This window comes from Numida meleagris, chromosome 9 (assembly GCF_002078875.1).
Source record: "Numida meleagris isolate 19003 breed g44 Domestic line chromosome 9, NumMel1.0, whole genome shotgun sequence".
Taxonomy (NCBI): Eukaryota; Metazoa; Chordata; class Aves; order Galliformes; family Numididae; genus Numida; species Numida meleagris.
The window spans coordinates 2,982,864-3,007,587 of record NC_034417.1 but is presented as its reverse complement, the minus strand read 5'-3'; the positions used below and the strand labels follow the sequence as shown (position 1 = coordinate 3,007,587).

General features: G+C 40.0%; 1 protein-coding gene and 1 long non-coding RNA gene across 4 annotated transcripts; one reads left to right on the top strand and one right to left on the bottom strand.

Annotated features, from left to right (window-relative positions):
• Positions 382 to 7,864, bottom strand: WDR61 (WD repeat domain 61). 2 transcript variants are annotated; one of them, XM_021406753.1, is made up of 11 exons: positions 7,768 to 7,864; positions 7,516 to 7,559; positions 7,396 to 7,423; positions 6,149 to 6,254; positions 5,091 to 5,263; positions 3,880 to 4,028; positions 3,591 to 3,684; positions 2,722 to 2,815; positions 1,973 to 2,065; positions 1,405 to 1,483; positions 382 to 663 (listed from the first exon to the last, which is right to left on the bottom strand). In XM_021406753.1, the coding sequence occupies exons 2-11, from the start codon at positions 7,525 to 7,527 to the stop codon at positions 574 to 576; spliced, it is 918 nt and encodes a 305-aa protein (XP_021262428.1). In that variant the 5' UTR covers positions 7,528 to 7,559; positions 7,768 to 7,864; the 3' UTR covers positions 382 to 573. The 2 variants fall into 2 exon arrangements, with proteins under 2 accessions (XP_021262428.1, XP_021262427.1); XM_021406752.1 differs by having other exon boundaries at positions 7,753 to 7,837.
• On the top strand, positions 7,895 to 23,413 carry LOC110403504. Of its 2 annotated transcripts, XR_002441692.1 has the most exons (4): positions 7,895 to 8,110; positions 8,339 to 8,457; positions 18,340 to 18,445; positions 18,590 to 23,413. It is a non-coding gene; the product is annotated as an uncharacterized LOC110403504 (long non-coding RNA). The 2 variants fall into 2 exon arrangements; XR_002441691.1 differs by having other exon boundaries at positions 7,903 to 8,457.

Genomic DNA, 24,724 nt, shown 5'->3' with positions numbered 1-24,724 from the left:
CCACGAGACAGCATAGTCAAATGACTTATCCCTCTGAGCTGCCTTTCTTGCAGCAGAATTACTGAAGTCAGACTTAAAGAGAGGTACTACCCCTTACTGAGATTAAATCATGATCAGGCACCTGTCACCATACAGTTATTGGAACAGCTGTTCAACTTAGATGACCCTCTCTCCCTTGCAGGAGCAACATGAAGATGAGCAAAGCCTCTCCTAATGTCCATCACTTTCCCTTCTCCTAAAATAAGTTTGACCAGCTTGAACAACAATTTCTAGCTCTCATCTATTTATGTGTAAAGGCAGGGAACAAATACCAGGGGTAGATTAACTGAGCAGTTACTTTACATGACTACATCCCTCTAAAAATGTTTTTCCAAAAATGAATTAATTGCAGCTGTAGCTTTTATTTTAAAAAAGTAAAGCTTTCATGCTAAGCAGAATTGAAACTACAAATGAATGTCTCATCTTTTCAGCATTACCAAAATGCTTTTTAATATTAAAAAAGTAATAATACAAGGATTGTAGTATTTCTAAGAAATGCCACAGCAGTAAACCAAAGCATTTAAGTCAAGGTGTTTAAACAGGACAGTCATAAATATGGATTTCTTGGTCATCTCCAACAGACACAATTTTGGACCCACTTCCATTGTATTTCACACCCCAAACCTGCAAATAGGACATACAAAAGGTTATCAAGGAAGACACTGAGGCAAAAATGTATTTGTCTTTGCAGCAAGTTATATATACTGACTAGAAGCAAAAGAGGATCATTAAAAGAATACCCCATTAGAGCGGATTCAGTTACACCTCCTTCTTTTAATAGCAGTGTGCCCTCTAGTTGTCTGGAAAGATTTTACTTTCCTAGTGACCACAGATCATGCATCCTATGTATTCCTGAAAAGTACTAATGTGTACTTGCCCCCATTTGAAAGTGTTAGGCTTGATTTATGCACTCCTCAGTTCCTCTCTTGAGGAGTCTACAATAAGGTAGGACAGACATCTAAGAAGGAAGAGGTCTCAAGTATTAAGGCTGTTTATCAAGCTTTTCTTCAGTAATCCCCCCATTACACGTTTGCATGCTGTCTTAAGTGATAAATAAGAACACAGACAAGAAGTACAGGTGGGTAAGAATCCCTTCAGCCATCCAGGACTGTCCTCTTTCGAACCTCTAAAAATGGGTTACAGGGAAGATGCCTACCTATACCCTTGAAATGCTAGTATAATATTAAGTGTCTAAAAATTACTAACACTTTGAGGATTTCATTATAGCAAGATGAAATGAAATCCCAAAGCTGTAGTTCTAATTTTAAACACAAACCCGCATAATGGCACAGCTTAAGTTTTCCTGTTAAGATAATGACTTAATGCTGCAACAGTGGACAGAACAATTTTAAATCGCTAACATACCTGGTCTTGGTGGTCGAAGAAAGTATGAACACAGGTTCTTGTTCCAGCATCCCAAACTTTTACACTTTTATCAGATGAACTGAAAAAGTAATAGTGATCAACATCTAAATTAATGGATTAACTATAATTCAGTAACAAAGACGTGTCTTCCAGCAGGTTCCACTGACCTATAAACTACATTCACTGGTCCTGTATATAAAAATGAGGGCTCCCATTTTAGCCAGAAAATTCTTCAAGATCCTTGATACAAAGATCAAGAAATGTATGTTATGTAAAACTGGGTTGCCTTATTGACTGAGCTGTTTGAAGGGTTGTTAATCTACTCCATCAGCGTGTAATACTACGTTAGGCTGTACTTGTTTTTGAATAACAGCTTTTCAGCTCTTTAGAATCAAACTGCCTTTTTATGCACTGCAGTGGGATGACTTAACCTGTTCACAATTGCTATCACATTGCAGATTGTCTCGAGCCTTTTATTGGAATGTCTAAACACATCAACTTTGTGATTAATCTCTCTTTATAATTTTTTTTTTTAAATAAGCATAAATGAGTTTAAAATCCTTAGTACCTGGAAACAAAATGGGTATCATCAGGACAAAATGCTACATTTAACACCCAGGATCCATGACCGCTTAATGTGCCAGCCAAGTTGGCGTGCTGTCTGTAGAAAGAACAAATTTAGAAAACACAGAATTATAACATCAACCTTCGCCTTGTAAAGTCTAGGAAAAAAGCAGTCAGAATAAACTGCGGTCACTGTACAACAGAAATCACAGAAGGTGACTCCTGGACATTTTTTCATCCAAGCAGTACAGTGTTGAAATAGGTAGTTTAAAAGGGGCCACTAAAAAGATGCACAAGTGGAGGAAACTGTTGGACCTGAAAATTTCTATGGCGAAAGCGTAGTAATGCAGGGTAGGGGAGTGAAGATCACTGAAGTGGAAGACCCTGGGGAGAAAAGGAGCCAAGTTTTGGCATAGTGCAAGAGAAAAAGGTCTAAACAATATCACTGCTTGGGTACAGATGTTTAAGATGTGTAAACAGAAATACACAGGACAGATATACAAAACAACCTATTCCCTACAGGGCCAAATACGAGAGAACTCATTTGTTTGCAAGCTGAGGCTGTCATCCACCTACGTGCTTTTTAAAAACTAAAGCGTTTATGTTTTAGTACTTACGGTTATTTATTAGATACAGAAATCTCCAAAAGCTGAACAGGATTACAGAGCTCGGAGAGTTTGCTGTATTTATTACAGCATTGGCCTTTTAAAATAGTTATTTTACTGTTGCATATGTTGCAAAATGACAACTCACACATCGTAGATTTTGATATAGCCGTCATCTGAAGCAGTTACAAGTAACTGAGAATCTGGAGAAAATGTCAGTGAACGAATAGGCATCGCATGACCTGGAATTGAAGTTATTAATGACTTACAATGTAGCTCTTCACTTACTAATGACAGCAACAGTAATAAGAGTTACACCAGAACAAAACATCTTCTAAGCAAAAGCAACCTGTCTGCTTCTGCTTTCTTCACACAACATGCAACGGAACTGGCAGTAGTTTTGAGCTTTGAATGTTAAAGCATATCTACTCCAACACAAAAGTACCCTTCTGTCTTCACAGCTGTGGATCTTAATTAGAAGTGATGTAAGAAAATGTACAATTTTCTGATCTCACAGTGCCTTCTAACAGGACAAGCATCATACTTTCTAATATGATTTCATAATGTTTGAAGTTGCTGGGTTCTTTGTTATACACTGGACACAACTGCACGAACATTAAAGGCACATTTATCTTAAAAATGCGCATCTTTTACAACATTACGTTCAGTTGTTTTCTAAAACAGGAATAAATACCATAATGATACTGTAATGAGAAGAAAAACCACATGCACAGTAGCACAGGTTTGCCTCATTTGTACTGCACTGCAATACAAGAAGCAACTCAGTCTAAGAATTAAGTATTACTCACATTTACATTTTCAGACAGGCATTTATGTTACAAGCCTGAGTTTACAGTTTGCCTCATATTATGTTCTAGAGTACACTAAGAAAATAGTTAAGATCTAATGGAAAAGAAACATCAATTCATTTACGCTATGGCTGTTGTATATGATTCTGACTTGTTAAATCCCTGTTTTCTTGAGTGAAACAATAACTTGGATAATGCAAATCGTTACCTTCTAGCGTGTGCAGAAGTTTTCCAGTTGCAATATCAAAAATATTGATAATACCATCTATTGCTCCACTGGCTAAGTATTTTCCATCTGGACTCTGTAAGAAAAGACAAGAAGTATGCATTTAACAACTGTATGAACTCATGCTGTGTACCTCCCCATTGCTCTTGGCAACTTGTCACAAAGTCGGCTGACAATATTACGTAGAAATTAGCTGATGGAAGAAGAAAAATATGATTGACAACATATTACAACGTATTTCACTTAAGAAATTATTAACTGTGCTTCTTACATATGCAATGCTAAGGATGAATTTTCCTCTAGTGTCCAGAGAATATTCTTTTTTTCCAGTTTCAACACCAAAAATATTTACTTTTCCCACATGACTTCCTGTTGCAAGGAACTGGGAATCAGGTGAAAAAGCCAGGGACCAAGCATCAACTGTATTAAAATAAAAAACAACAACAAAACGTTCAGTTAGCTGAATACTTTGCTAGTCCTTATCCAGTGATGTCAGTTCTGGATGCGTACGTTTATACTACTATACCCCAGACTCTACTAAATTCTCTTAAGAGTGTACAAGCTCATTGACGTTAACTTCCTTCTGAATAACTGATGGAGTACAGCACAAAACATTTATTTCAGTTTAGTAAAAAATGATATTTTCTTCTAAGATCTTGATTTTGGTAGCTCCTCCTGTAACAACAGGTTTGGAATTAAGACTGTATATGTGAAGTCTGAATAGTTTCTTCTCTCCTCATGACAGAAGATATTAAGCCAGTAAAAGAAAGAAACGCTAGCAGCTAGCAAAGCACAGGAGAAACGTGCAGATAAAAGAATGCAACGTGGATCAACATGCCTTGTGAGTGAATTAAAAAACCTTTTGTGAGTAACAGAATGTGTTTACGTGGTACAGTGTAACTCACAGACACTTCTACACGCTTAATATTAATTGCCTAAGGCACTCCAAAACTGTTCTTTATAAATAAAGGGTTTGCCCGTGGATCAATGAAATATTTAGAATAAGATAATAATGAAGTAATCTGCATTTCAACTTAGAGAATACAACATCAACTGACTTCAGTTTTACTGTAATTTGACTTGCTCCCTTAAGCTTGGATGCACTGCATAAATAAACATCAAACATACAGCTCAAATTCAATGCAGATACAACTAGAAATCATTAGAGAGCTCAGGGTTTCTCTATAACCAATCTGAATATTATATTAATATATGTAAGAGCAGGGTTGTTTCCATTTTGCATTACGTATCTAACAAAAAGCGTATTTGAACGTACCCAGAAAGCGTTAATAGTGTGAAAGTGTCCAATACTACTTCATGATGAATTGGTAAAAATCACTAAGATTTTAAGATTTTGCAAAGAAAGAAAGATTAAAAAAAAATCCCAGTCATCTCATGTACTGTTGTTATACACTGTACAGTGTTTACCACCTAGTGTTAGTACACTTCTTACACAGAGACAGCTTAACACTGGTGTCTTACCAGGACCAGCATCTATTGACTTGATTTGTTTGCCAGTTTCTAAATCCCAGAGGCGAATATGGGCATCGAGGGAGCTGGATGCTGCAATGGAACCTGTGTGGCTGATGTCCACAGATACCACACCTAGCTGGTGACCCTCTAAAGTCCATTGTAGATCCAATTTTTCATCATTCCTTTTGTGACAGGGAGAAAAAAAAAAAGTTATGAATAGCTGGAGGGTACTTAATCTCCAAGCTCAGACAGAACAAATAAGATAACCCACAGTTCCTCATTTCAGTCAGCCAGGGGGCAATCTAATTGAAAACCAAAGATAGAGATGTACAACTTGTTTATGGTACTCAAAGGAAAGAACAAACAAATCAATTTTTTTTACCACATTTATGCAAAGTAAATACTTCATTTTACGTCTCTAAGTATTCCCACAGAAATCTCCATTCCACAGCAATATATGAGTACTTACACAACAGACTTCATCTGCCAGCATAGCATGAAACAATGGCTAACATTTTTATAATGTCACAACAGAGCTACTCAAGTAATTAAAGTGAAGCACATACCGATCTTGCTCTGACTAAGGGAGAAGAAAAATTCTTTGCCAAAGTACACATCAGTGTTACTTGGAGGAGGATTATAAGGATTTATCTTTTTTATAAGAACAGAAGGTGATGTTTCCTTTTTTATTCTGCTCCCACTATTCATTTTGCCGTAGACACATTCCTTCCCAATGCATTATCTCACGAAAAGTTGCATTTCTAATTCTTTGGCTTCAAAATGCATTAAGTCCTGCCATTATCTGGTAAAAGACATATAAAATGCGATACGCATTTTCAAAAAAGGTTTGTGCTCTTAAAAATTTAAAGCACACTGGAATGCTACCACTCCAAGAGAAAAAGATGAGCTCTGCTCAAGAGAAGAGCTGTATGCTATGCTACCCCTTCCCGGATGTCATTTTGAACATCCTTACAGACTGTGCAAATTTAAGGCTGTTATAACTCCACATCAACTACTTCCCAGGGTTAAAACTGCTCTAACCATCCAATATGAAGCACTTCACTTACCACTTCCAGACCTTCACTAGATCATCCAGAGAGCCAGAGATCACTGTTTCAGAACCGTCTTTTTTATTCTTCCCCCAGGCAACTGACCAGATGGCATCATCATGAGCTAAAAGAGAACGAAAGCATTGAAACTAAAAGTTAAAGTAGTTTCTTCTGATGTAAGACAATGACCAGTTTTTACTTCCCACTAATATTCAAAGCAGATGGGCCAGTTAATATCTGGATGCGACACAGTTACGTGCCTAATGCAAACACACATACACACTATGCCTAGAAAATGGAGAACTACTAAGCACATGCAGAAGCAATATTCTACACACAGAAAGCTCCAAATAAACAAGTCTAATGCAAAAGGAGCACCGTCTCAATGCAGAACCCTTCTTTATTACCATTCTCACATAGATATCTATATCTTAACCAATGAAATAATAAACAATTGTAATAAATTACCTATCATTTATTACCTATAGGTAATAAATTATCTATAATTGCATTATCTAGTTTACAACTAAGCTGGCTCTCCGACTTACGATTCTGGGAGGTCCCATCTCATTTTTCTGTTTTGTTTTCTGATTATTTTATTTCCTTATACCCCAAATAACTTATGCATATGCCAGCTTGCAATTGTTACTCATATTGCTTACTCTCCTGTTCATCTTATCATCATGTTCTCTTTCTCTCCCTCAGTTATTCCATACTGCTACTTCATGGGCTGTCTCCTAATTAGCAGTAATTATCTTGTAAGTAGTTTTGTAGCCCTCAGGTGTACTAAAGATTATACTATCCATCTGCTGTAAGCTATCTGATGAATACACAAGAATCATCCAGCAAAAGAAATTTTAAACGCTTTCAGAGTTCACTTTTACGGCAGTTAATCCCAGCAGACTGGAAGCTCTATTGCATCTTGAAGTACTTTGTTAAAAACAAAACAGACCCTAAGTCTACTGCACCTGCTGCAGCAAGAACATGCCACCACACTCACAGTGCCTACAAATGTTTCCCAGGACAACTTCAGAATGTGGGAGAGTCCAACCACCAAAAAAAGTCTCACAGCTGTGGTAAGGCAGAGCTGCCCGCTGTGCTGCCAGCAGTAACCCCCTGCTCTCACTGCTTCCGAACACAGGAGCTGTTTTGTTTGCTGCTGAAAAGCTGTTCTGATTTACACATAACATGCACACCTCCCCCCGGTGATCTCAGTGGCATATCTGTTCTACATCAGCCAAGCAAGACAGTTAGTGCCTTCTCACCTTGTTCTTGCTTGAAGAGAATACCATACTAGAAAGAAAAAATAATTGGTATTATGCATAAACAGCCTAAAAATCCATCGAACTAGCAATTAGTTTGAGTAACGCTATGTTTTGATTTACCTGTGTGGTCATGTCTACGAGGAAGCGACCTTAGCAGGAACGCTCTGGAAGGAGAACATCCATTAGGCCCAGCAACGGGACTCAGAAACACAGCTCGGGACGGAGGAAGCGCGGCACGCACGGATAAGGGCCCGAGGGACCCTGCTGTCACCCGCCGCCCGCCTCACCCCGCGCAGCCCTCCCAGACCCCAACGCCACCGCCGCATCCGCCCCGTTCACGGCGCGCCAGTACGGTACCGTGCCGACACACACCGCTTCCCGTCGCCACAGCTGTCGCCGCCGTCGCACAGTGATGAGGTCACGTACCACAGAGAGGGCGGCAAGAGCGCCCCCTCCCGCGGCTTTCCTCGACGCCGCAACAATAGAGCGCCGCCGTGTGGTGCCGCTAGGGGCGGCTCCTCGCGCCCTAACGGTCGCCGCGCGCCTGCTTCATCCCGCCCAAGCGCTCAGGGCGCGCTCCTGCACGGGGCAGCGGTGGGCGCCGAGGGGCTGACGGGGCGGGTCCGTGCCTGCGTTCCGCTGGTGTCCTTCCCAAGTTCTTCACGTGGTCACACTGAGATAGCCAGCGTTACGTGAGGGACCGGCCACCGGCGTTGTAGGCGTCCCAAAGCCGTCAGCAATTTTGGGCGGCGTGTTCATAATTGTAATACTCTTTAGTGCCATGCCAGCAGTAATGATTTCAGTTGTGGAAAACACGAGAGACTCGGGAAGGCGTTCACGCCCCCCATCTCAGCAGGGCGGGAAGTCTCTGAGAGGTCGCACCTGGCCGCTTTTGTCAGCCCCAGTCCCACCTCTCACCATGGGCTGTTGGGTCTCCTCACAGCAGCTCTGCCCCGGAGCCTGGAGCCGCAGTCGGAGCTGAGCAGTGCTGTGCGCTTCTCCGCTGGAGCACGGAAACGCGCTTTGATTCCTCAAGAGAGAAGAGGAAGGAGGTGACAAGAAGTATGAGTTTTTGGGAGCTTTTTTTCAAGTTGCATTTACTGCTCTTTCTAAGTTAGAACTGGGGAGGGGAATCAATTATGGTTAGAATCATAAAGTCGTTTGAGCTGGAAGGAACTATTTAAAGCGTTATTTCAAAAGTTAGAGAAATTATTGTATTTATATCTCCTACAGGATTCTCCCAAGAATCATTCTGCTTAAATTTGTGTTTAAAATATACTACTTCCACCTCATACGCAGGATTGGGTTCTGCAATCTGTATACAGTACTGCTCTACTGTTACGCAGTCTTTGAGAGTCAAGGTGTTTCCAATCCCTGGAGAATTCTCACGTCATGCTGAGTTCTCCTGTGCACTGATATTTACTTTGTACTCAGAATATCTTGGACCTGCACAGAAAAAATATTGTTCTCCTGCAAGTGCAGAGTAAAACTGTGGGTTATTTCCTGCATCACTTATGACACAAGTCTTTATTTATTAGAGTGAAATCTGATTAGATGCTGCTTTGGTGCATCAAGAGGATAATCTGAAGCAGCGTGCCACGTGTTTGTAGATAAACTGCCTGCTTGGAATGGTTACTGAGAGCGTGTTTCTGTTTATTTGCCCCTGTTCTGGAGCACTAGTGTGCTTTGTATCTGTATGGATATTTTCACCCTAATCAGAATAATACCTTATGAGTGTACGTGTGTTTAAATGCCAGTTTCTTAAGCAGTGTTACAAAGGAAAACTGGATGTATTTAAAAGCAGCATGATCACCTTGATACTGTGAACAATTAGAAGTGATTTAGGTTAAAACTTTTTTGCTTTGAGATGTCATACAAAAATTGCAAAAGGCAGTTCCCAGCCCAAAGCACAGCTGCAGAAGGCAAACTGAGAACAGCTAGTTTCAACAGTAATAGGCTGAGCGCTGTCATGGCCGGCCACTGCAATCATAACTCAGATCGGGATTCACCATCCAACACTTGCCTGGCCTTTCTTTCTCAAAAGCTAAATTTATCAAGGTCTCAAAGTCACCCAGACCTTCATAAAGCACGAAGGTAGGATAATTAATTATGAGCTTCTGCTCTGCAGTTAGATAAGCACTACAACATTCAAATGTTGTCAGCCACGTCAGCTCCTCTGCCTCATCCATGGTAAATAATCCATTAACTAGTTGGATTGAGAAGTGTGATAGTGGTATTTGAAGTTATCTGTGGTAGGTAGTGGGGAAGTATAAGAGATGACATGAGTATGTATTCTTGTGGCCATCAAGATGGAGCAAAATGGTCATATTGGAAAGGGACTATGTAACGTAACTGTCACCATAGGGTTGGACTAGATGACAGGTCCCTTCAAGGGCTGATCCATCATTTTCAGGTTTGATTTTCCACATTAGGGTTCTGTGTGACAGAAACTGTAGTACCTGCAGGCACTGCAGAAACTAAGGGCTGCTGCACACAGGGCCTGGAGTCAGCGTGCAGATTTACACCATCTGCCCGTTGTGGGGCAGCAGCATCAAGATAATCTCTGCTTCTTTGTGGTAGCAAAGGGCTGGTGCCCACAGTGACACGTTAATCACCCTGAATACTTTTGTGTTTAGGGACTCTGAATAGTTGTGGCAGGATTCTTCTGCTTACATTGCCAAGCGTGTCCCTAGGAAACCACTAAGAGATTGTTTTCCTGGGAGTGAATTGGAATTATATCTGCAGTTTGCTCATTTGTTTCAGGTACTTGTCCCCTTCATCAAGTTCCTGGAAGAGTTACACATGAACATACACCTTTTCCTTGAAAGACAATGTATGTACATATTATCCACCCATCAGCACTGTAGCATATTACTGTCAGGGTAGTAGAGACAAAAGCAGGAGCCACAGAAAATAAGATCCTAATTATAGTCTCCAGTTCCACTTTTGAAATGAATCCAGTTGTGTACCTACACACTGACGTTGCTTTAGGCTTGCACTTAAATATTGAATTGCTTTTCTAGCAAGAACGAAAGCCTTTCCACATATTCATCCAACAAGCAGTGTGTTCTTTAGACAAACAAGAGGGGAAAAGAAAATCAAAGCTGCCAGAGACTGAGCCAAACAGGACTGAAAATAATACTTATAGCACTTGCAGGAACAAATCTTTCTGACTGGCACTCTGCTGTTCTACCCCAAATTATCTTTGTACTGTAATGGTGAGAGGTTGGCTTGGCCTGGAGAGCACTTTCCTTTAGAATGAATGAGGTGGGCAGTGAGATTGGAGTGACTAAATAGCTTCTTCTGGGAAGAAAAGAGGAAAATCAAACAGTTAATTAAGCCAATAAATCCTAAAAACTAGACTTCCTCCTCGGAAGCAGCCTTATCCCCACCGCTGCCTGCAGAGAAGCCAGAATGTTTAGATGTAATTACAGGCTTTTCAATCTCTAGGTTATAGCATTTATAGGTCAAGGGGAACCTTTCAGAGCACAGCTATTTTGAAAGGAATGATTTAAAAAAGAATGCTTTTCATTATAGAAGACTTTCCAAGAGTTGATCTGTGCTTGGTGATAACTGAACCCAGCCATTGTTCTCACTTTGTCTTCTCTTTCTCCTTGTTGAAGAACTTCAGTTCTTCCTTCAAGTATTTGCTGCATTTAATCAGAATTACTGTATTTTATTCTTGATTTTGTTCTCTCTTGTAGCTTCTCTGTTTTTTTATTTTTATTTTATGGGGGGAGGGGTGGGTCAGAGAGAGTTTCTCAGACATCCACATGCGCCTGAAATGTTGAATGAGTATTTAAAAATCAAGTATGATAAAAGAAACATCTGGTGTTTGTTTGTCAGGATTGAACACTTTAAAGTGTCATGCATGTGGCTGGGACATGCTTTTAGAAAGCACAAGGCTTTAACTCATGGCAAAACTAGCAGCAAAACTTCTTTCTCCACGATGACTCTGACGTGCTTCACCAGAATTTATGTACAGACTGCCATCATCACCTCAGGTGTACCTGACAGTTGGTGAGGACATAAACTATGGCCTCAGGCATCAAAATCAAAGTACCTGAATTACAGGAAAATGTCTTAGGTTGCCAATAGTGGGGTGTTCGGTTGTGAGCAACTAAATAATGATCACATTAGCTAAGCCACTATTTTATATGCAATTGTGACTTGATAGCAATTTTAGCTTGGTATCCGTAACTGAAGCTACAGAAGAAAATGCTCTCCCACAAGCATATTGGTAGGCTTTCCTATGCCAAACATCACCCAAGCAGCCAGTTAATTCAGAAGTGTAAATTAATGTCTGCAGCCACCACTTTTTATAAAGTAAGGTGCTATTTTCACAAAAGAAGAGTATGAATGCATCGGGGATCCTGTGCACATTTTTTACCCAGGATGCTGGTTCTGCTTACCTCTAGATCACATGAAGTTATGATGGGTGGTGGCAAAGGAAATGAGAGAAGACATGTTTTTTTCTGATCCCTGCAGACATTTGTTTGAATGGATCACAGACCTGGGGGACAGGGAGGAGAAGAGGTTTTCTCCACCTGCTGTAGAACACTCTTGATTCTATGAATATGTTCTCTGCCTGATCAAGTTTTTCACAATTCATTACAGATGGAGTGAAGACACAATGGTTTCAATCTTTGGGTATTTGCTTGTAAAATGTTACTAATTTTATGCTCCTTACGGGTTCTCTTTATAAAGTGACAGTTCAGTTAGCTGCTTGAATTGGTCTGAAGCCTACTTTTTATTGGGGAGAGGAGCTGAAAACTAACCTGGCACTGTGGCATCTTTGTAACTACAAGGGTCTTAGAGATTAAAAAAACTTTCACAGCATCAAATGTGGAGACTGCAACTCTGACTGTGGAGAATAATTAGTAAGAAAACTCAAATCAGTACCCTTCATTTATTGGCATCTGATGGAAAGCAGGTTTGAAGTAATTAGCTTAGATACTTCCAGAATATTTTTAGAAGCTGGACTTAGTGTTCATTCCTATGTATTTCTGCATTGCTGTCTAGAATGTATTTACATAAATGGACACTTGGATCTTCAATGCCTGGTATCCATTTGCATGGTTAGCTGGCAGGCAGGCTACATGGACCCTCTCCTGGCTCAACCAGCCAATTACTTTACCACTTATCTTCATGTCACTGCCTCGCTTTGTTATTGCAGCCTTCAATGCCACTTCTGTCTTCGTCAACACTGTTCCATTCATGCTGTTTGCTTTGATGACTTTGCTGGGCAACCTCTTTCGTGTCCTAGTCTCCTTGAGAGAAGGGCTTATTCTTCCTCAGTTTGTTTGTCTGGCTCACAGACCCTTGTGAATCAAATTGATGGTATTAATCTTACACAGAGGAGCTACACTGGGGGATAAATGCCAGTGTTCTGCATGCCCTGGCTCCTGTGGAAGTCAGTGGGAGGAGGACTAAGCATGGCACACCATCAAACATTACATTCGGCTACCGCTGGACAAGGTGCTTGAATCCAATTATATACATTCATTAAATCTTTGTGTCATTTGCATGTTGTGGAAGCTCATTTCACAGTGGTGATTCAGCATACTGTTTCTGTGCTGCAAGAGGTTTTCTTGGCTTACAGATTTTACTAGGTCTCGAGCACAAGTTCAAGTGCCCTAAGGACTCCATTCCATAAATACCTCATGATATGCTGTATACTCTCCTCTGCGATTGTGAGGTCCCACCATGACTACTTTGTCCACATCTGACATTGAAGCATCCATAGGTGCTTCACATAATGAAAAATATTCCAGATTTCCAATGAGATGATTGCCTGTGTTTAGTGACGTGTTAGTGAGATAAGCAGAAGCATGGCATGAAGAGATCATAGATTTTATCTATGATATCATCATTAACTAGGTCCCGCATGCCATTTCCCTTGTGGAGTGTTAGCCCCATTGAATCTGCTATCTCAGGAGTAGTGTTAGAGGTGCTAAGGGTGAAGAGCCCCTAGACATGGTCATTGCAGCATGGTTGGCAAGTGTTAGCCAAGCGCACCTCCCAGGAGTCTGTACCTTCTGCATTTATTTGAAAGGGAGAGTTATGAGTTTGTGCAGCTATAGCTCTTGATGTTTATTAATGGATGGTTGTCATGCACAACATTTCTGTAACAACACCTCAGCCAGGAAAACATTTGCCTACTTGACCCCAAAACTTCTGCAGTCAGGAAGGAAGAAGGTGTTCTTTTAGGCCCTTGCAATACACCATCAAATTTAGCAAAGCGCAGTCATTAGCTCTCATTTACTAATCCTAGATCATGTTTTGGTTACTGACAGTGATTAGAACATTGTTATTTGAAGTGCTACAGCCACCATAAAAATGGCTGGGATATTTCAAAAAAATCAAAGATCAGTCACCTCTTGTTTCTACACACTGCCTGCTGTGCCAGGTTTCAGCTTCCAGTGAAGGGAGCAATGTGCAGGAGAAAGCCTTTGCTGGAAGGGTAGTGCATGAAAGCTAAAAAGGCCTTTTAATGTGAACTGCAGTCTGGCTTTGAACCTTTTAGCCCTGGAAAGCTAGAATGCAGTTATCTTCATCCCAACCCTGTAAGTGGCAATGGCAGCCTTGGCCAGTTACGCTGCATGTGCATACACATCTCCTCTGTGCAAATCACAGCAAGAACAGCTTCATTTCTGGAGATGGGATGTTCCTGGGCTTATCACGTGTGTTAATAGAAATATGTTATAGCAAATGCTGATGAGACGCTAATATAAAGTGAATTTGAAGTAAATCATGGGTTTCAGTGGACCACATTTCCTTAGAAAGACCAAAGCAAAAGGTTTTTTGATTGTATTTAGTGAGCAATATATTGAGTTTGAGAGCTAGATTTCCTCCAAAAGCAGGCAGATGAAATCCATTTGTTGCACAGCGAGTCTGTCTGTAAGGATTTCGCAGTCTAGCTCCTTCAAGAAAATCTCATCTTGCTGAGTAAAGACAGTCTGCTTTGCCATCTTTGCACTGGTGTCTGCACGAATTCTTTTGATTGTTGCTTTTTTAATTTTTTTTAAAGCATGAATTGGGTCACTTTCCAATCTTCCTGCATTAGGGCACGGTGACAAAATCTAATGTGACAGCTGCCCAAGTGTTCTGATGTTTCCAAGCGGGAGGTGTGAGGTGCTGAAGAGAGGCTCTGCCCTTGAAGGAATTAAATCTCTTGGAAAACAGTCTCAGGTCCTTTCAAGTGCTTTGGTGACCGACTTTCCAGCAAACTGCTGTAAACCTCACTGGACTTCTTTGACTAGTAAAGCAAATCTGAACTTTCTCAGACTGCTGCTGCTGTCTTCCTTTTGCCTGCTTCTCTGTGGTGAAGTCTAGCTGGTGCAGGTCTCATAGATCACTTTGCTGAGACAAGAGGAGACAAGCTAGGCAGAATGTGCAAGCACTGAGCCCCAGGGAACCACAACCTGAGTGCGTTCAGTTGGAGAGGAGAGCTGGGGGGAAAGACAGAGGGAAAATCCACAGTAGCTCTCTGCTACCCATTACATGGCTGCACCTTGCTCTGTGTGACCTGCAGCCGCTGCAGTGAAGGAGGATAGCAATCATCATCAGGATCATAATTATACACCTGTCTCGAAAGCTTGTGGAGTCTAATTAAGCTACTGTGATATTCTTTTCTCTGCCTTGGTGATGTGGATTTCTACCTCCAAAATGCTGTTGCTTTATAACTATTCTCCTGACCCATTTGGCCAGACTCACCTGTTCTCACACCTTTATCATGTTAAGTACAAGTTAATTGTGTTCACTCTAAAGACCTTTATAGCTAAGACACTCTAAGACATTTATAGCTAAGAACTCTGGCCTTTTTGTCATCTGTCACTGAGTATAACAGGTTCTGTGATAATCATGATAGCAACAATTGTGTGCTGAAGTCTGCTTCTCTTTTTCCACATGCAGCAATATACTGCTGGAGTATTCTGTTGGTTTCAGTGGGCATACTTGAAAGACTGCATACAACCCATTCTGAGGAAGGGTAGGAAAATCTGTTCCAAATGATTACTGTATAATAAATAATCTCCAGATGAAATCACTGGATCGACTTGAAAATCAGTGTCCTTTGAAAGAGTAACAAGAACAGATGTACTGTCATGTTAACATGCGTTACAAGTAAATAGATGCCAGTGCATGAACAACCTGACTGCTGTAACATCCCTCAGCTCCTCTCTTAAAATAACTGGGGTAAGAAATTATGGGTAATTAGCATAATCAAATAACTCATAACCAATGACAACTACAATACTGCATCCCTAGCTAGTTTAGAAAGCTTTCAGAGACAGATGCAGATAGTTTTAAAAATGATGTCAAGTCACTCAATTTTCATAATGTTCCAGGTAAAACTCTGCCTTTTGTGAAAGCTTGCTGAACAGTGAAATCAGTCTTGTAGATCAAGTATCATTATGCTAGCTGTAGGAGTGCACAGTTCTGTTTATTGTGGGAAAATGGTGAGGAGGTGCTGTGTACAAAAGTGTGTGTATGAAAGGAATGTGCTTCTTGACGGGCAAGGTTCTTAGCTATCGGTACAGTGGCATCTGTTCTCATGGGAGATAATTTTCTAGAACTGTTTGAACTGGTAAAAAAAATAATCATTTCCTAAAGCAGCAGAACATAGTAGCATTTGCAGTGGAAATCTCTGTTCTGTCACATTGCCCCTGCAGTGCTTTATACCACTGGTGTTCCTCTGAAATTGTGAAAGTGCATTAGTCCCTTTATTTTCTACTCCCTGCTGAAGAGACTTATTCTGTCAGTGTGCTTTCCTGCGAGGATGGGGATAGCACAAGGATTTCTACAAATTGATTTCTGGTGTTTTTTTTCTTTGCTTGTTCTTTCTTTATGATGAAGTTCCAGGTCTGGTATCTCACTTGAATGTCTGAGCTTTCTTTCATGCTGTCACTGTAAATATTCCCCCTGATGGGATAGAGCTGGCAAAAAAAAAAACAACATACCCATTTCAAGGAATAAGTTGAATACAGAAGTAGGTGCTGCATGGATTCTTCCTGCAGGTCTGTGACTTTGCTACCACTTCTTACTTTAGAAAAAGAATATTAGAAGAATGTATTTACTCCAATTCTTTACACTTCTAGGAATTCATTAGAAAATCACAGACAGATATTATTTGTCTTCTTTTTTCTTTAAATTATATCAGTTTTATGTGAACATACTATTCAGATTATTTCATTTTTAAAGCATTAAACTCCTACTGTACCATTCTTTTAATGTTGCATATTAAGGGAAGTGATTTTTCTTTATATTCTTCTGATAAAATTCCGAAGATCAATTTTTGTCCTACAAGTAAACCACGTAGCCTGGGGGAACAGCCAAGAACTTAAAACTCCAGAGGTTGGCTTGTATGCCTGATAGCTTGTAAAGTAAATTCTAGTATTCCCATCATCTTTCTATCCATGCACACAGTGCTATCCTCCCAGTCTCATCTGCTAGCACACCACATGTGGTGTACAGACAAGGAAGAGTCAATCAAGCAAAGTTGTTCCAAAACAAGCAGTGATATCTTGAATAAACGGCCTCTCTTTTATTGCTGCCTGTGCCCAAGGCCAGTAAACGAACAGTTTTAATCTGTACTGAAACCAGAGTGTTGACGTGCTGCTATTGGGCATTTGACAAGCAGCAGTAAACAGTCTTTAGACACAATGTTCAGGACTGTCAGTGTGCTTCATTAGAGCTATATGAGCTCTAGCTGCCTTACCTACTGTTATTTACCTTTCACTTTTGAGACATCTTTACAATGGTGAGACCACAATGCACACCTTTTATTCCATCTTACTAATGGGTGTTATTGGCAAGAGCCAAGGTCTGCCCTGAGAATGAAGTTCCAGGTTCTGCATGTAGCAGGGCACTTTTGATTGCTGCTTCAGGAAGCATGACTCCTTCAATGAGTTCTGCATACATAGTCTGTTGTCTATTCGTATTTTCAGTGTGCCACTTAACCTTTCTGTTCCTATCTCACTTTTCCTTGATACTTGGAGTCTGTGTCATATTTAGCATGGTGCCCACCTACTCTTCTTGTCGGATGTAATTAATGTCACAGGGTCCACAGGAAGGAGAGACATTTCAGAGCTGACTGTACAGACCTGTTCCCTCAGTACAGGTTGACTGGTTAGACACTTCACCTCTTTCTTTGCCTAGCCTTTTCCAAGCTTGGGGAGTCCATCTGAAATGTGTGCTAGCTGAAAGGACTATTTGAGTCATTTTCAATGTATGAGATAATGGCTTATGCCAGTAGTACATTACATATATTTATGGGCTTTCTACCAGCCACAAGCACTTAGAGCTGTTCTGTGCTGTATAAGGTCAGTGTCACACTACACACTGCATGTGTGTATGGTACAACTAAGCCCTTTAGAACTGTCAGATAAAACAGCATTTGAAATCTTTAGCCAGCAGCAAACCATTCTGTCGCAGTCATTAGACTAAAAACATGGGAAGTGCATTAGAGATTACTGTGAAAGTATATTCTGTCTAACCACAGCTGCAGGCAATGTCTTTCTTAAGCAACAAATAAATCAGCAAAATGAAGGCCTGTTTCAACAGCAGCAAGTCAGGAGCTTATACCCAGTTTACCTTAAAAAGCATGGTTAATCTTGTTTTTTGCAACCATAATAGCTCAGTGTAAATGTTTCCTTGTTAAGCTGTGCTTAGTCTATTTCCCAAAGGCAAATATTGTTTCTGGAATTGTGATATCTTGAAATCATAAGCTGCGAGGTGCTGTTTTGCAGAGAAGAGAAAATCAGCAAACTTCTCACACAGATAACAGTGGATAAAAATATTTGTTGCTGCTATCACAGTTTGGCCTTGAGCCCCTTACGAAGACAGTGCCGCTCCCTGTGACTGAACCAAAATGCTGAATTCGATCCTGTTCTTAGTTTTCCTTCCACTGATCAGTGCTCTTACCTCCTGGTTTCTCATTTGCAGGTGCAGCTCCTACATCTGGCACCTGGAGGCAGTGTTATTTGTTACCTCACAGTTCAATTGACTTAGCACTATGCCACATCTCTGCCACAGTCTACAGAAGTCCTTGGTAAGTCAAGTCCTTAGATATATTTTCTCCAGAACCTTTCCTACTGAAAGATCATTGGTTCCAGTCAAACCTTCAGCATCAGTAATCCGGCCATTGAGTCGCTGAAAAGGAATTTCTCAGCAACACTTACTTTATTCTTTACAGACAGCGAGTTCAGATTTTTGAAGCACAAGAAGCTCCTGAATCCAGTCTGGTTGCCCTGATCTTCACCGTCTATTACATCTTATTTTAGATCACAGACAGCCCTCTTAGCTATCTTGCTTCTGGAGCGTTTCTTTCTTCAGGAAAGAAGGCTTTCTGTATTTTGCCCAGTCTAAGTCTGTTGTTCCCGTTACCACTACTCTGGCAACAATGAATTTAGACCACATAATTTCAGAAACCAGAAAAACACATTAGAAGGTGTCCATTCAAAATCGGTGGTATTATGGGCAGAGCCTCTCTTATTAAAGAAAGTTACATTCAGCCTAGTGACCTTCTGTCATAGCTCATTAAGGAAAATCAGAATTAATATACTTCTATTTCTTCATTTCCAACCATGGAAAGTTATGTCTCTGGCATGTAGGCTCCATTTCTCTTTAGAAATTCTGCTTAGGCTTGTAGCCTAGATATATACATTGATTTATTTGTGCCAAGAAAATATCACTGACAGTTATTTATGAGTGAAGAAAAGTAGACAATGAAATCCATAGCACCTGGCATAGTATGGACTTTAATCTTTGGAGTGCCTTTTGAATGCCATATTAAAAAACAATACATAGTTGAAAAAGAAGAGTGTTTTCTCTTTTATGACATACATCTGTCTGTTGACATGGAATTACTGAATTTTTCTTTTTGATGTAGACTTAGTTTAGTACTATTTAAAAAACATTCATATACTACCAGTTCTCATTTTATAAACTTCATCTGCCTGGACACAAACAGTATATACAATAGAACAATGTCTTTTTCATATTAAAAAAAAGAAGTATCATTTTGCACGAGTTACAAAGCCATAGCCATCTGACACTGGTGGCAGATACTGAGTTCAGATGAGGAGAGTGCTCTTTATTCACTGACACATAACAATTAATGGCAAAAGGAAAGAGTTCAACTGTTTGTTCTGAAATCTGTGGTTTGGGATTGTTGTTTAGATTTATGAACTGGAAAGATGTTGCTTCTCCTTGCAAAACAGACTAACGTTATATTAAAATAAAAATTGAAACATTTGAAAGAAACTAAATGACTTGGGAGACTAAATTTGCATCCTTGCAACTTCATTGTGTCTCCTTTTTCTGTCATCTCTGTCCAGAAAAAATAGAGAGGTTACATCAGCACATCCAAGTCCAAAGTTTAGCAATTCCCCTTTAATATTGTGCCCCTTTAGTATGGTTTATAATCTCTCTATTGGTTGTGTGTCAGCTTTTATGAAAACATCCCCCTGAAATTTAGTTGCACTATCTCTGCAACCACAGTAACTCCTACTTTGGGGTTTCATACCTTGAGATTACTGACAAAATATCTGTCCTTCTCCCATGTTTTTCCAATTAACATTATTGATGGAAGTTGCCCATAGGAAACTGCTCAAGATTGAATGCATCTGTGATACAGATGGAAGAGTTTCATGTGGCATGAAGCATGTTCTGCACTAGGTGGTGCTCATGGAAACTAGAGTCTCCTTCGCACTCCAGTAAATTTACTCCCATTATCTTAAAAATAAGAGGAGAACAAAGATATTTTGAGACGTGCAGGATGGAGATTTCTTAGATTGTGAATGGGCCCTTTTGAGGAAGGGATTCTCAAGAAACATGAGACAAATTCTTCTGAAAGTGACTTATTTGTGCTGAAAGGTTACATGAATGTCAAAATATGTCTGCTGTTCCTAAGGGACTGAAGCCCCTTGTAGTAAGGTCCTTTACCACAGCTAGAATTTCTGCTTTTCCAGTAAAAAGATCTCTCAACCCATACAACCACTCAGAATGTCAGACTTACTATGTCTTACCTAAAGAAAATGGAAAGAATTTTCAAAAACAGATACTTCATCACAAGCACTATTGAAAATCGTGTGGATTCTAACATGGAAGTTTAGAAGTCTGAATACAGCATCTTCTTTTAAGAACTTTGTTCAACATGTCCAAATTTGATTGCATTCAGCTAGTCTTTTAAGTGCATTAGTGAGACATGTAAATAAAAACACTGCTATTCAGAGGTGTGCTGAGCACTCTCTCTTCTACTGCCATCAGTGTGAGCTTAAAAGATTATTAACTGTGAAGACAGAGGTTCTTTAATTTAGGTACCTCATACCGTTTCCTACAAACTTCAGCATCCAGGTTTTAAAATTGTGGCTGTAACCACCTAGGTCCCTAGAGATGACCCCTCAAATCTTTAATGATGAGGAAGTGGCTTGAGTTATCTTGATGCTTCCCAGATAATGTGTAGACAAAGAATGTCTGCGTTATTCCTTTTCAGACTGAAATCCACAGATCTAGTAGTAGGGAGGAAGCCTGGAAAACAAAGACCTCCTTGTCAGAGATGCTGGTTTCAGTTGGGAACAGTCACTTGGCCTGTTTAGTTAATAAGCCCCAGAAAGCTGAATTAGAAAGAGCAAATGATATTAGTTTAGAAGGTCAGAGGGTTAACAGTGGAAGGAGCAGTAGTACTCATGGTCGTTTTCTAAGCAAAGTTTAGCAGTACAAAACAAAGATGGGGGAAAGATGGATACAAGATAGATAGAACACCTATAGCTTACATCTTACTGGACCTTGTCTTCTGACATAAACTGATGTATCTTCACTGGAACAGTTATACTAGTAAGGACTAACTCCAAACCCCTAGACTTATGACTGTTTTGAGATAGGCTCATGGAAAACCTTTGATAGCACGTTTGGAATTCTAAATTGAATTAACAGATGAGATTCCTGTTTCCTGGTTCTAATTTATGTGGAATGCTAATTTTTTTTTTTTTTTTTTTTTTTTGGCTGCCAGATGTAGTAGAAAGCTTTTGAATTTAACATATACACAAAGGTCAGGGCACCAGAGTAAAACCTGGGATTGTGCAAATGTTATGGCCCCGATAGCTTCAGGACATGGCCCTGCTGGGACTTCAGTCCAGACCTAAATGGAAATATACTCCTTTGAATTCACTCATTCTTCTTCCAGACATTTGGATAAAAAATAACGCAGTCCTTTATCCCTGGAGACAAAGATCCTTTAAGAGTCTCCAGTATCTAAGGTAATCCATGCATCAGCTTGGTCCATCTGCCTGACTAAATCTTAATAGACCTGGGTCATCTTTAGAGAGGAGCCGACAGTTTGATTACTTTTATATTGACAGCTACAGCTTTTCTAATACCTTTTGCTAAGCAAAAGAGAATTACAGTGCTTCTGAAAGCCTCTGTGAAAATCACTGATTTCTAATGCAATGATATCCTCCTCATGAGAAAGAAACAACTTCTCTGCATTAGTGATGATGGGAAGTATTCGCAGTCTAACTCAACAGTGTCACAAGCTGAAATACCACGTCAAGGCTGCAAACATGCAGAGCACTGCTCTCACTTTCCTATCCTTGCTGAGTTATTTGTTGTGGCCACACAGGGAAACTACCAGGCATAGCTCAACAGAAAGGTTGGATTTCAAGAGTTACTTCGTCAGTATCTCTACCCATTTCCTGACTCAAATGCAGATTGACAGGTTCCTATTTAAAACATCATTTGAGTTACTATTTAAAAGACTATGACAGGGGAACAGTAACCTTGTTCCTTGCTCACCTACAGAACCCTACTTGATTTGAAGAAGGCTTGATTTTCTTTCTTAGAGAGAGTAATGCAGATCAGTATGACCCCACCTGGAGAGCCCAGGAGGCAGATTTGGGCTTCAGAGCACTCCTGTACATCAGCCTGTGCAAACAGCTGCCACTCACAGAAGCCTCTGATCCTTGGCTCCCCTAGCCTAGGCTCTTCGTTAAGATGCCTGTGAGCAGGTACAAATGACTTCATTGCTTAAAGAGATCTTCATTACCTTTTTTGGAGCGAATGTGCTTGTCTGGACAGAAGCATCCCCAAAATCATTTGAAACAGCCTGAAATCTCTCCAGCATTTCAGCTTGGGATTAGTGGGTATTCTTTCAACTGTTAATGAGAGTGCAGTAGAATATACAACACTGAATACATTCGTATTACATTTCACCTATTGTCATGCTGGAGGCCCATGGTAAATTAATTTGGCAGATAAATTTACGATGGCAATTTGCCTTCCAGTTGTATAATTTATTCATGTCAGAAATAATTTATTATACTCCTCTTTAAGCCATTCTTTTTTGGGGGTACCACCTTAGTAAATAAAATTTATTGTTTACCCTGAGCCTTGTGTGTCTTCACAGTGGTCAGTCAATAACCTCAAGGGGATAGTTTTAGTCACATTACTGGTCACTTATTTGGATGGATGATGAAGTGCCCTGGTCCCATCTGTACATATATTACTTTCTTTTGTCTTAGTGACACTGCTGGAAAGATTAATTAGGTCCATCTGCAGGGAAAGATCAGCCTTAGGGGATTCAGGTGAATAAAATAAATGCCAAGGGGAAAAAACTGCTGACAGGGGTGTTTTGGAAATCAAACTGTTTTCCATAACATGAATGGGGAAATTACATAAAGCAGGGACTTGAAAGAAAAGTAAAACTGCCATTTAGTTTGGTTATTTCAGCATGACCTGATAAATATCTCCTACTGCCGCTGCAGGATAAGGATCTATGCTAAGGGTTAAAGTCCATGGACAATATTCTCAGCTATGTAAATCAGAATAGCTTTCTGATCTCAGTGGAGCTACCCTCACTTTATGATGGTACAGATTTGAGTCATTTCTGTCATAGTGATATTATTTCTGTCCTTCATTAGCGTGATCCAAGATGTGAAGTAAGCTAATCTGGATTCACATTCTGTCTCCTCTTTTTTTATTTTTTATTTTTAATTATTCTAACAGTGCTGTATTCACTGTGGCTCTCACACCCCACCTCTGATTTTTTTCCTTTCTCTTGCCTTTCTTTAAGCTTCTTTTCATATTTTTCTTTATCTTTTTCTTTCTCTTAAAAAAAACCTAACAGCATTGATCTAACTGATATGATTAGAGCTTATAAAATAGAAACTCAGAATATTGAAGACTCAGAATATTGAACAGAAACTCAGAATATTCAAGAAACTTGAATATTCTTCATATTACATGTATAATTAATTGGTGTAACTGGTACATAAGCCATCTGAAATTTATTGCAATTTAAGTTATATATCCTTCTGTTGCTGTATCAGTCTAAGAGAGGACTTGCATACCACAATGCAATGGGATTATAATCCCAATATTTTAATAAAATGGGGAATAGAAAAGAAAAAAATCCCACACATTTTACTCACTGAAAGTTAACTGTCCTAAGGACCTGGGATGTAAGAGTTCTTCTGCTTTTAAACTTTTGTTGGAATGATGCTAGGTTCTTTATGAGATTGCAGTTCAAATGCTGCTGACTTTTTAAATGAATCGGTAAGGCCAGAAGATTGAGAGGGTATATTTTTGAGATAGAATGGGAAAACAAATTATTTAAAAAGAAAGAGAACATGCATACAGGGAGGATGACGTGGAAGAATGTAGGTGATTAATTCAATTAATTCATATATACGAAGAACTTTTGGTGACAAGGAAAAAATTTGCTCTGGAAATAGGTGGAGCTTCCTCCAGCCCTGTGCTAGCAGCAGTGGCCCTGAGTCTCAGAGAGGGACAGTTCCTTGTGTGGTTGAACTCTGGGGTCTAATTCTAAAGAGCTGGTGAGCTCAGTCTGTAGCACCAGTAGGAAAGCTCCTCTGTGTGTAATAAGGTGTGAACATGTACACATTGTCAGACAACGCCAGCTAGACACCCAAGAGTGTACTGTATAGGTGGATCAGTAACTCACAGTCTTTAGAAAAGATTATAAAGTAAATAAAAACGTAGTTTGATTTAGATGCATTTGAGCTGACTAGCTCATCATACTTCCCTTGCAGAAGAGAGCCTTTGCCACCTGCAGGCTCTTGTTCTTTCGAGCTTGCCACACTTTCTAGATGACTGGTATTCTGAAGGTTCTCTCCTGGTCAGCATGAGATAGGTCAAGGGCCACAGTCCAGCACCTCAAAAACTGGTCCTGCCTCTTAGAAACACCCTCACAGCTAACATCTCCCAGAATACTTCTTGTTCAGATCTGTGGTGCAGCAAATGAAGAGCAGTAGTGGAAATTAAGTGGTCCTTCAAAGTCCAAAATGCCCTCCTTCAAATCTTCTGGGCCAGT

Excerpts from the sequence above, each read along its gene's own strand:
- WDR61 (XM_021406753.1), bottom strand. Across the intron at positions 4,029-5,090 it reads GTCAATAGATGCTGGTCCTG|TTGATGCTTGGTCCCTGGCT; the intron begins GTAAGACACCAG and ends ATTTTAATACAG. Across the intron at positions 1,484-1,972 it reads GATACCCATTTTGTTTCCAG|TTCATCTGATAAAAGTGTAA; the intron begins GTACTAAGGATT and ends TTACTTTTTCAG.